General features: G+C 67.8%; 1 protein-coding gene across 1 annotated transcript; it reads right to left on the bottom strand.

Annotated features, from left to right (window-relative positions):
* CTSD (cathepsin D) lies at nucleotides 1–9872 on the bottom strand. Its single transcript, XM_030331350.1, has 9 exons — nucleotides 9749–9872; nucleotides 7603–7762; nucleotides 5490–5613; nucleotides 4911–5029; nucleotides 3715–3935; nucleotides 1758–1880; nucleotides 1225–1369; nucleotides 1041–1139; nucleotides 1–880 (listed from the first exon to the last, which is right to left on the bottom strand). The coding sequence occupies exons 1-9, from the start codon at nucleotides 9814–9816 to the stop codon at nucleotides 713–715; spliced, it is 1227 nt and encodes a 408-aa protein (XP_030187210.1). The 5' UTR covers nucleotides 9817–9872; the 3' UTR covers nucleotides 1–712.
* Nucleotides 9873–11003: the final 1131 nt, after the last annotated feature.

The following is an 11003-nucleotide window of genomic DNA, read 5'->3' as shown; positions in this document are numbered from 1 at the left end:
AAAAGAGGCCCAAACAACTGTATTTTCACATCAACATCGGCTCCCAGCCACCAGAGACGGTGGCACCAGCCCCCTTCCCCTTTTTCCCCAACCCTGGACCCATGAGCGCCCTCCTGGACGAGGTCAAGCCCCAGGATGACCCCACACGTGTCACAAGGCTGGCTTTGGTCTCTGAGCCCCTACCCTTCTAACCCCTTCCTGCTCGTCCTCGGGCCTCGGCTGGCCCTTCCTCGACGGGCCCACGCAGAAGCACGGGTGGGGCCGGGACCCCAGGCCGGGCAGAGAAGGAACCCAGAGAACAGCCTGGCACAGGGTGTGGGCTCAGTCCAGAGGCCCTGCCTGGGCAGCCAGGCCTCCAGGGCTGGGGAGGCGGGGGACGACCTGGGGGGCGGGTCCTGGGATACAAAGGGGCCGGCTGCAAAGCGGGGCCCGGTCGTCCGAGTTAGTGCAGCGGCTCCGCGCCGATCAGCCCACGGCTGCTGCCCGCACCCGGCCCTCCATCAGACAGACAGACAGACAGACGGACGGACGGACGGGCGTGTGGGCGGGACTTCCACAACCAGGGCTGGGGAAAACCGCAGAAGAAATCGGCGGGCCGGAGGCGCCCGCAGAGCGGGGGTGTGAGTGTGAAAGTGTGTGGTGGGGCGGCCAGGAGGGCGGGGGCGGCCGGCCTCCTCCTCCTGGACTCCCTCCTCCGCGGCGGGCGCGGCGGCTACAGCCTGGTGGCCTCGGCCAGGCCCACCCGGTTCTCGTCCCGGTCGAACACGGTGTAGTAGCGGCCGATGAAGACGTCACCCAGGATCCAGAGCGGCCCACCGGGCGGGGGGATGTCCATACCCATGAAGCCGCTCAGGCATATGGTCCTCCCGCCCTGCGACACCTGGGACGGCCCTGGTGGTCAGCGCCCCGCCCACCTGCCCCTGCCCTGCCCCCCCAGCCCCCGCTGACCTCGAGCGCGTAGGCCTTCGAGGACAGCCTGTGCCCTGTGCCCTGTGCCCTGGTGGTCAGCGCCCCGCCCACCTGCCCCTGCCCCCACTGACCTTGAGCGTGTAGTCCTTCGAGGACAGCTTGTACCCTTTGCCCCCCAGCTTCACAGTGACCTCGGGCAGGGTGGACACCTTCTCGCAGGGGATCATGTACTGAGGGAGGGAGGGAAGAGAGTTTAGGTGTGGCCGGTGGGGGGGGGGAGGGCGGCATCCTGCCCACACTGCTGGGCCCACTCACCTCGCCCTGGATCAGTGGCACAGCCCCAATGGCCTTCTGCAGCTCGCGCACCTCGTCCACGGGGCCCACCATGAGGGAGGTGCCCGTGTCCAGGATGGCCTCACAGCCCCCCTTGCACAGAGTCAGGCTGGTGCCCACATCCACCCTGAGGGGGAGGAGGTATGAGGCCCCTGGCTGGGCTCGGGGTGGGGCCAGGGGGTGGGCGGTGGGGGGTCGGGGGGGGGTCAGTCCTACCGCCAGGGCCGCCTGAGACCCCTGCCTTTTCAGTACCCTCTCTTCCTCTCTTGGGCTGGGGGTGGAGGCGGGCTGGGGCCCAAGAGGCCAAGAGCAGGTCAACAGCCGCCTCTGACATCACGAGCGGGGCAGGGCCCGAGCCCAGGGGCCAGGGGCTCAGCTGGGTGCCAGGAGGTGGGACAGGCACCCAGGGCCAGGGGGGTCCAGGGCCCAGCACGCCCGCTGCAGCCTCCCAGCCCCGAGAGCTGGAGCTGCCCAGAGGCCTGCTGCGGGGGGGCTGGGAGGGGCCCCACACTCACTGGTCCATGTGGACCTGCCAGTATGCCTTGCGGGTGACGTTCAGGTAGGACAGGGGGCCCTTGTAGTACTTGGAGTCCGTGCCACCCAGCATCAGCTCACCCCCGGGCTGCGCGTTAGGGTCCCTGGGAAGAGAGAAAAGAGGAAGTCGGCCGCCCTTGCCCCTCGAGCACGGGGGACCCCTGGAGCACGGGGGACCCCTGCCCGCCCCCACACCAAGCCTCCGGCCTGAGCGTCGGGTGCCACCGGCACCAGCTGGAGCCAAGTCAGAAGCAAAGGGTGAAGGGTGGAGGATGGGGGGGGGGGTGCTCTCCAAAGACCCACAAGGATGGAAGGATCCGGAAGGGAGGGGACTTCCTTCTCCCCAAGGGGAGGGGCTCCAATCCCACACCCCGTGTGGCCTGCAGGCCACGAGATACCGCCCAGACCTCAGGCGCTCCTGGTCTGCCAGCGGAAATGGGCCAGGGTCAAGACAGCAGGCAGACAGGGAAGTGAAAGCTAGGAGCCCAAGAAGGGGACCCTCCTCTGCGTGAAAACAACACAAACCAGGGAGGGCTTGCAGGAGGCGGCACCGAAGTCAGCTCGCTCCTGCCAGGCCTGGGGCCCGTGCACCTGCTGTTCCAGGGACGCTCTCCGTCCACATCCTCACCCAACTGCCCCCACCCCCACATCTCCGCTCAGCCTGCCCTGAGCACCCTCCCACCTCCAGACCCTTCTCCAGACTTAGTGTTTGAGCTCGCGGTCTTCTTCCTGGGCTCTCCCCACACCCAGAAAGCACCAGGCCAAACGTGGCCCTCCCTCTACTACCTGTGGCCTCCAGCCCTCCCCCTGGCCTTCACCTCTCATCACCTCCGAAATCCCAGACCACCCGCAGCCCTGCCCCACCTCCCTGCCCTTGTCCGTCGGCCCCCACCCAGCACTGACAGCACTGACCGCACTGTCCGTCCCTGGGCCTGGGCCTGGGCCTGGCCAACCTCCTGGGTCCCCTCCCCCTGTCCACCCACCCTGGGCCCGAGGCTTCACAGGAAAAGACCAGCCTCCAGGGGTGGCTCTGCCCGGCCCGGCTGCTGGGTATTTACACCGACCAAGCTCTGATCAAGGGACAGAGCGCAGCACCCAGGCAGGGGCCAGGCTGAGGGCAGGGTTCGAGCTGGCATTCAGCCAGAAGGGCAAGTGGGCAGGCTCTGGAGGGTGAGGGCTCTGGCGGGGGGGGGAGGTGGCGCGGTGCCCACCGGTGGTCGGCAGGGTTGCCCGCTCACACGCTGCCCACACGTCCAGGCCTGGCACACGCCCATCAGGGCCGCTGGCACCGCCCTGAGGGGAGACACGAGGCCCCTGCACGTAGGTGACCCCACCCTCCGTGTGGGGCAAGGGCCACCGGGGTGGGGGCCTTCTCTGCGGCAGGCACAGACACACTGGGGGCTACTTCCAGATGGCGTGACGGAGGCCGCGCTCCACACCAACCTTGGCCCACGGCCGCCTCTAGCAGCATCTGGCACTCAAGGCCCAACGGGGGTCACCTCCCGTGGAAAGCCCCCAGAATCCTCGTCTCCAGAGGCCCTGCTTCAGGTTGGGGCCCATGGCTTTGTCCCCTCTAGGCCATCAGTGACCCAGGGGCCACGTCTTCCTCTCATCAGGCCCAGGGAAAGCCGGGCTGACGGACCCAGGAGGAGTTGTGGTGACGCCCGACCGGGGTCCGGTTCTCCCCAGGCGGCCCGCTGAGCAAGATGCTGGACCCACAGCCCGAGCCGCTCCCGGTGGGAAGCCCGGGCTGTGCGGCTGCCCGTGGGTCTGCAAGAGGGTGGCCAGTCCCGCCTCTGGTCAGAGGTCAGAAGCTGCAGCCCGGCGCCTGGAGGGTGGCCAGGGAGGTGGTGGCCCGAGCCCCCTGCACTCAGCCACACTGAGCTGGGAAGCGGGGTGAGGACCGGGGAAGAGAGGGGGCCGGCCCTCCCACCCCACCTGTTCAGGTAGAAGGAGAAGATGTTCTTCTCCACCAACTTCTGCTTCATCAGGTTATCAAAGACGGGGAGCACGTCGTCAACGGAGATACGGGGGTAGGCCATGCCGAGAATGCCGTCGAACTTGGCTGCGATGAAGGTGATGCCCGGCTGCTTGATGGCCTCCCCGAAGATCTGCCTCTCCACCTTGACGCCAGCCACGGTCGGAGTCTGGCAGGGTACCTGCAGGCCGGAGGGGGGTGGTCAGCGGGCCGCAGGGGCCTGCGGGGCCCGACCCCAGGTCCCGCGCGTGCGCTCACGGCCACAGCTCCAACACCCACTCCGTCCCCACGGAGCAGCGGTGCTCGGCCCCCGCCCGCCACTGCGCACCCAGGACCTGAGACGGGCAGAGGGCCCGGGAGACAGGCTGGCGGCACTGGTGGGACAGGGATGTGGGGTCTGTGCCGGTCGGGGCACCGACTGAGTTGGAGTCAGCTCAGAGGGCTGGGCTCCGTGCTCGGCTCTGGCCTCCTGGCCCCCTCCCCCCGCCGGCCCAGGCCCGCTCCTGCCCTTGGCCTGCTGGAACCCCATGACCCAACCCCATGACCCAACTCAGCAGACTTGAGGCCACGCCGCCCCTCCCCCACCGCGGGCCAGGCAGCTGACAGAGAGGCAGAGCAGGATGTGGGAAGAAACGTCTGTTTGGGGTTGACACCCTGCGACACCGGGAACAGGGGAGCGTGGCAGGCGACATCCTGTTGTGGACCCACAGAGTCCAGGAGGAGGGGACCCTAACAGAGCAGGTGGATACGGGGCAGGGGCAGTGCGCCTGCAGGAAGGTCCCCAGCCGCCACGGCCCTCCCCACCGTCCAGACAAGCAGGCCCTGGGGTGCCCTGCAGCCTCCTGGTCCGGCTGGGGCTTCGGGTGCCCAGACGGCCCTCCCGGCGTCCTCCACAGGGGCTCTGGCACACCTCAGCCCCCCTTGACCGGCTCCCCTGCCTGGCCGCCGGCCGCGAGGCTGGGAGGAGGCCGCACCGCCAATCACTCGCTCGCCTGCCGGGTCCCGGTTCCACACCCGCGCCCCGGCGGCTCCACGGGTGTCGAGATCCTGGCTGGCCCGCTCTCCCCACTTCATCGCTCAGCGGCCCGGCCCTGCGGTGGGGCCGGGGTCACGGGGAGCATCCCAGGGCCCAGCAGCGGCCTCGCCACAGACTCACCGACACGGTGTCCTGGCTCAGGTACCCGGAGAGGCTGCCGGAGCCATAGTGGATGTCGAAGGACGTGCCATTCTTGACGTACGTGCTGGACTTGCCGCTGTTATACTTGTTGTGGAGCCCTGCGGGCAGAGCCGCCGTCAGCCCGCTGCCCCCGCCAGGCCCTGGGCGCCTGCCACAGAGCCCCCCCCGCCAGCCTGGGCCTCGGCCAGCGGTGCTCTGGCCTGGCCTCCTCCATCCTCGGCCACCCCGGGGCCCTGCACAGACACCTGGAAAGCGGGGTGCCCGGGGAGGGCAGAGGGGCCAAGCGCGTCCGGTGGGGCTGAGAGCTGGAAGCCACACGTCGCCCAAGAGGGGCCGAGGCAGGGCCACCGAAGGCCCAAGGGCTGGCCTGCTGGCCCCCGCGCACGGGGCTGCACCCGAGGTAGGGCGGCAGGGCCCGGAGCCCGGGGGAGAATGTGCGGCCGGGGGGCGGGGGGGTTGCATGCATGTGAGGTGGCGTCCAGGCCGCGTACCCACACCCTGGGGCCCTCCCCTCCCTGCCTGCTCCCTTCGGCCACACGAGGCGGGGCTGTGACTCACAGCAGGCGATGTCCAGCAGCTTGCAGTGGATCGAGGGGACCCACAGGTTGGCGGAACCGGTGTCGAAGACGACCGTGAAGCACTGTGGGGGCGTCCCAATGCCGATCTCCCCGTAGTACTGGGCCTGGGCAGGGGAGGGGCGTGCCTCAGGGCCGCGGCGTGGCGGGGGGCGTCCCGCGTTCCCGCTGGGCCACAGAGGGACCACTGGTTGCCTTGGGAGTCAGACTCTGGAAGGCCCAAGTCTGAGGAGACACTGGAGCCTACCACCTCCCGCCCCCCTCCCCCCCCCAGCCGCTGGTCCCCATACCCTGGAAGACCCCTCTGCCTCACAGATCCAGGCCCAGAAGGGGAGACTTCTTCCCCAGGATGGGAGCCAAGTCACAGCTCGCCTCTGGGACCTCAGTTCCCACCCTGCCCTTGCCCCACAGGGCCAAGCCTGGAGGACTTCTAGGTGGAGGCATGCGAACGGCCAAAGGGAGGAGGTGCACCCTGGAGACCGACAGTGTTGGCTCAGAGTCCCTCACTGCCTAGACTCCCTGCCTTCCCTGCTCTGAGCCTCAGTTTCCCCATCTGTACACAGCGGGGGAGGGCAGCCTGGGAAGCCCAGGGTACTTGGCTCAAGGCTCAGGTGACCATGAAGGGGGCACACGCCCCCCGAGCCTCAAACCTCGTCGTCGATGCTCTGATAGGTCAGAGGACACGAGGGCTTGGATGTGAGATACGAGCTTGAGGCCCCCCGTCCCCTGAGAGGCGGCCTAGACCACAGGTCACCATGGGATTCCGGCTCTGGTCCCTGTGGGAGCCTCTCTGCTGCCACTTGGCTCCAGGGAAAACCCACAGCTGCTGCCTCATGACCAAGCAGAAGTGTCCAGATATGGGGGGCTGGGGGATGACTCAGCAAATGTGTGTGTGTGTGTGTGCCTGAATTGGGGGACCAGGAACCGGTCAGTCAGCACCCCCCCCCCTCCCCCTCCGCCAAGTCCAGTCACATGCCCGTGAGGCCACAGCTTCCTGGCACTGCTGGGGCTCTGGCAAGAGAGGACAAAGGCCGCAGCCACCTGTCCCAGCCACAGGTGGGCCAGAGGCTGGATGGCAGCAAGGAGCGAGGTCCCCAAGACTCAGGGGCAGGAGAGACAGAAGGACGCCCACCCGGGCAGCCCCAGAACCTGACCCCAGAGGCGGGACCAGGCCGGGCCAGCTCTGGCGTGCTATGTAGCTTATAAAACATCCCTCAAGGAGCACGGGGCAGGTGCAGGGCTGGCTGCTGGCCAGAGGGAGGAGGTAAGGAGGCGGAACTGGGTCGCGGGTGGCGCCAGGCCTCCCGGCGGGACAGGCACCCCCACAGAAGCTCCAAGGCAGTTAGTTACGCCTGGGCGGGCTGGCCCAGATGACCCACGAGGACCCCACAGCCTCTCGGGGCCTGACGCAGGCTCCTCCGTGCCCAGCTGATGGCCCTGGGCCCAGCCCGGTGATTTGCAGAGGGTGGCCCTGTCCCACAATCCCACAGACCGGCCTCAAGAACAAGGTGGCTTCTGGGGGGCCTGGGTGGCTCAGTCAGTCGAGCGTCCGACTTCGGCTCAGCTCACGATCTCGCAGTTCATGGGTTCGAGCCCCGCATCCGGCTCTGTGCCGACACCTCGGAGCCTGGAGCCTGCTTCGGATTCTGTGCCTCCCTCTCTCTGCCCCTCCCCTGCTCACACTCTGTCTCTCTCTCAAAAATAAGTAAACGTTAAAATTAAAAAAAAAATTAAAAATAAGAAAAGAACAAGGCGGCTTCTGAGGTCGGTGATGGTCAGCGGGACGCAGGGGGAGAGGTCATGGAGGGGCCAAGGGCACCCCAACCCACCCTCACCCTACACAAGCAGGCCCTGCAGGGGAGCCGTGCAGACCCCCCAGAAGGACACCGTGCGAGTCCTCCACGTGGCAGGGGTGACAGGAGGGGCACCGCAGGGGAGGATGTGGCTGAGCAGAAGCCCCTCCCCCGCACCGAGCATGGGGGTTCAGCAAAAGCGCTGCTTGCTAAAGAGTATTTCGTGCTGGCTTATCAGTTCCCGTCAAATCAGTGTTCGCCACCGACCGGGCCCCCGCCCCAAGTGGAGACCCCCATACTCACGTCCAGGTAGTTCTTCAGTATCTCGGGAATGGGCCCCCCAGTCACAGCGGGCACTCCCTGGGCGTATTTCGAAACGGGGCCCTTGGCAATCAGATCTTCCACGGGGCCCCCCAACTCCGACATGGTTCGACGCACAGATGTGAACTTGTGCAGCGGGATTCTGTCAAGAGGAGGGGGCCCGTCAGGGCTCGCCTCCCCCTCTGCACCCTCAGCCGCCAGGGGCTCCAAAAGCGCCCACCCCATCCCCGTCCCCCGCTTTGTGTCTGCTCTGGTCTCTTCTGGGACAGTGGCCCATGGGGGTCTGTTAGGACATCGGCGTCACAGGTGACCCATCCGCCTGGCCCTCTCAATCTGTTCTCCACAGACGCCATGCAGAGAGGTCCCCACTTCCCCTGTGTGGCCTCTGGTTGGCCGTCTCCTGGCCACCAGATGGGACTCAAGACTGCCACCACCTCGGAGAAGCCCTCCTTGGCCATCCCTCACGTGACCCCGTTTCCCTCCAGGGCCCTCTCCAATGCTGTAGTGAATTTATTTACTGCTGGCCTGTGCTCTGTCCCCACCACGGTACAGACCCCAGGAGGGCGAGGACTGCACTGGAAGGCTAGGGGTCCGTGCTCCTGGGTCTGCCTTCCTCGGAGGTGCCCCAGGGCACCCCCACGGGCAGCCCCTGCCTCCCAGCCTTGGCAGTCTGCCTGGGCAGAAAGAGCACGGGGTTGGGGTCAGGTGTCCCGGTTCCTGTGCCTGAGGTCCCTCCCCCACCCGGACCCTTGGCTCCTCAGGCCCGAAGCTCGCACCCCTGCTTCCATGGCGCAGGGGTGGGGCAGGAGAGCAGACCTGAGCAAACTCACACACCTGGATGACAGGTCCTTCCTCCCAGCCCAGGGGATTTGGGACTTCAAGGTCACGGCTGGCCCTTCCCAGCAAGCCAAGGGCTGCTTCAGAAGATGGGACTCTTGTCTGAGACCTGGTAGGCCGTAAAAGCCCAGGGTTCTTGCTTGGGGGGGGAGAGGGGCACGCCCTCCAGTAACCCAGGAAACAGGCACCAGCAGTCCCAGAGGACGGGGAGGAGGTGTGAGGGGCTCTGGTTCAGCTGCCCAGCCCCAAGCAACCCAGGTTCAGTCCCCAGACAGCCACGCATCCCTGGAGAGGAGGCCTGTGGGTGGTGTCAGGGGAGGCTCCATTAGGGGCCACAGCCCATGGTGCAGCCCTTTGGCAAGGCTGAGTCCACTGGCGCCCCCCCCCCCACCCAGCTCCCACGGCCCTATGACCTCACCCACCTGCCCCTGGGCAAAAGGCCCGCCTTGGAGTTGGAAGGATGCCTTCCCAGGCCCCGGGGCGGGGGGAAGGGGGGCAAGGGTGGGTGCAGGAGCAGAGGGGCTGGCCCACCACACCCCTCCCCAAGCGGGAGGCGGGGGGGGGGGGGCCTCAGGCTGCCTTGCGAGAGTGGGAGTGGGGGATGGAAGCGCCCTCCTCGGCCTGGGTGGCCCACAAGGCCTGGGGTTGGTGGCCTCTCCTGGTACGGGGGGGCAGGCCCTAGAGACCTGAAGAAGGTGTGGTCCTCACTAGAGCGAGGGCACAGGTGGAGGACCCCGCAGCCCCGTGCCAGCTGCGCCCCTCACCCGGACCCTCTCCTTAGGCTAACTCCCTACTGTATCTGAGACCCCCGGGGGCCCCCAGCGCCCAGAAGGCCTCCCGGGTAAGAGCCCAAGGCCCAAACCAAAGGCGACCGTGCCCAATCCACAGCTGGCAAAGGGCAGGGGGAGAAGCGGGAAAATGACTTGCCCAGATACACCTGGGTCTCCAGACTTCCACACAGGTGGGCCTCGAGTACAGGTGCCGCGGCCCCACCTGTCCTGGGGAGGCTCGTCGGCCTGGGTCTCCGCCATCCTCCCTCCCGCCGCCTCCTGCCCCCCCCCCCCAAGGCAGACTCCACCGTGGTAGAGAAGAGGGGTCCCCGGGCTGGCGGGGGACCCCGGGTGAGGCCCTGCAGGAGGCCGCGCGGGCCGGCACAGCCCGCATTCCAGAGCGCAGGGCGTACGGAGGGCACCGGGGGCGCGGGGTGCACGGGAGGGTGCACGAGGGAGGGGTACACGGAAGGGGGGGTACACGGAGGGGTCGCGGGGTGCACGGGGTCGCAGGGCCTCACCTGATGAGCGCGGCGGCGGACGCGGCCAGCAGGCCGAGAACGAGCAGCAGCACGCTGGGGGGCTGCATGGTGGCGGCGGCGGCCGGGTCGGACCGGAGCGCCCAGAGGTCGAGCGCTTATAGCCTGGATGACGGCGCACTTGGCAAAGTCAGCTGACCGGACTGTTTGCACCCGGACCGGTCACGCGGGCCTCGGCCGGCGTGCGCGGGGCGGAGTCTGGGCGGGGCGGCCCCGGCCGCGTTCCCGCCGGGCCCGCGCACGGCGCTCGGGGACGCGCACGCAGGCCTGCCGGCGCAGGGGGACGCGCGCGCGGGGCGGGAAGGTGGCCGAGGGCCCCGGCTGCGGGGACCCGGCGCTGGGGCTCTGGGCGCCGGCGGCCGGGGAGCCTCCGGAGCCTGGGGCTCCGTCGCCGCCGTAGACACGCGGGCCGTGCGCCGCGTGGGGCCTCGCAGCCTTTCCGAGGCCCCTGCTCCACCTTCCTGCCCCCGCACTGCACCCGCGGCACCGCCCTCCTCCGCTCCCTCCGCTCCCTCCCCTCCCTCCCACCGTTCGCCCAAGCTTCTACCGCTCTCACTCTTCTCTCAACCCTGGGGTCGTCCGGACCTCATCGCCTCGCAAGTGTCCACCTGTCCTACCGGGCCACCCTGCATCCTGCTTCCTCTGGGGGCCCACTGGCCCTTTCCAGGCCCCATCTCAAAGGACACCGCCCAGTGGGATCAGATGAGGAACAGGTCTCCCACCTTGAGCAGCTCAGGTGGTTTTCACCAGCCTCGGAGGGCTGAGAGAGTGAGTCCCTCGCTGGGGCCACAGTGACCCGCTGACCTCCAGGACCCCGCCACATCACCCAGTCGTGCCCAGCTTGCTGTCGGAGGGCAGGGCCACATCCCGCTTCTCCGCCCTCACTCCCAGCCAGAAGGAGGACCGGGCATGAAGGAGAAAAGGAGCTTGGATGGGTCATTTCAGAGAGGGTCCATGTCAAGAAGGAAATAAATCGGAGGAATGTGCTAGAAAGTGACCATTGTTGAGAGCAGGCCTCTCTGGGATGGTGATATTTGAGCAGGATGGGAACAACGAGGAACTTTCACAAAGGGACTCCCCTAGGGCACTTTTCCTTGAGTGCCCCACTCACAGGGGGCAAACAGGTTCTGTGACCCCTGAATAAATCAGGACCCTGACCCCAGCCAACACCCTCCCACCCGGCTTGGCCTGATGGCCACAGATGAGTGCCCACTGCCCTGCCCTGCCTCCACACTCA

The sequence above is a fragment of the Lynx canadensis genome, chromosome D1, assembly GCF_007474595.2.
Source record: "Lynx canadensis isolate LIC74 chromosome D1, mLynCan4.pri.v2, whole genome shotgun sequence".
NCBI lineage: Eukaryota > Metazoa > Chordata > Mammalia > Carnivora > Felidae > Lynx > Lynx canadensis.
Note: the sequence above shows the minus strand (reverse complement) of the source record. Positions and strands in the feature narration are given on the sequence as shown.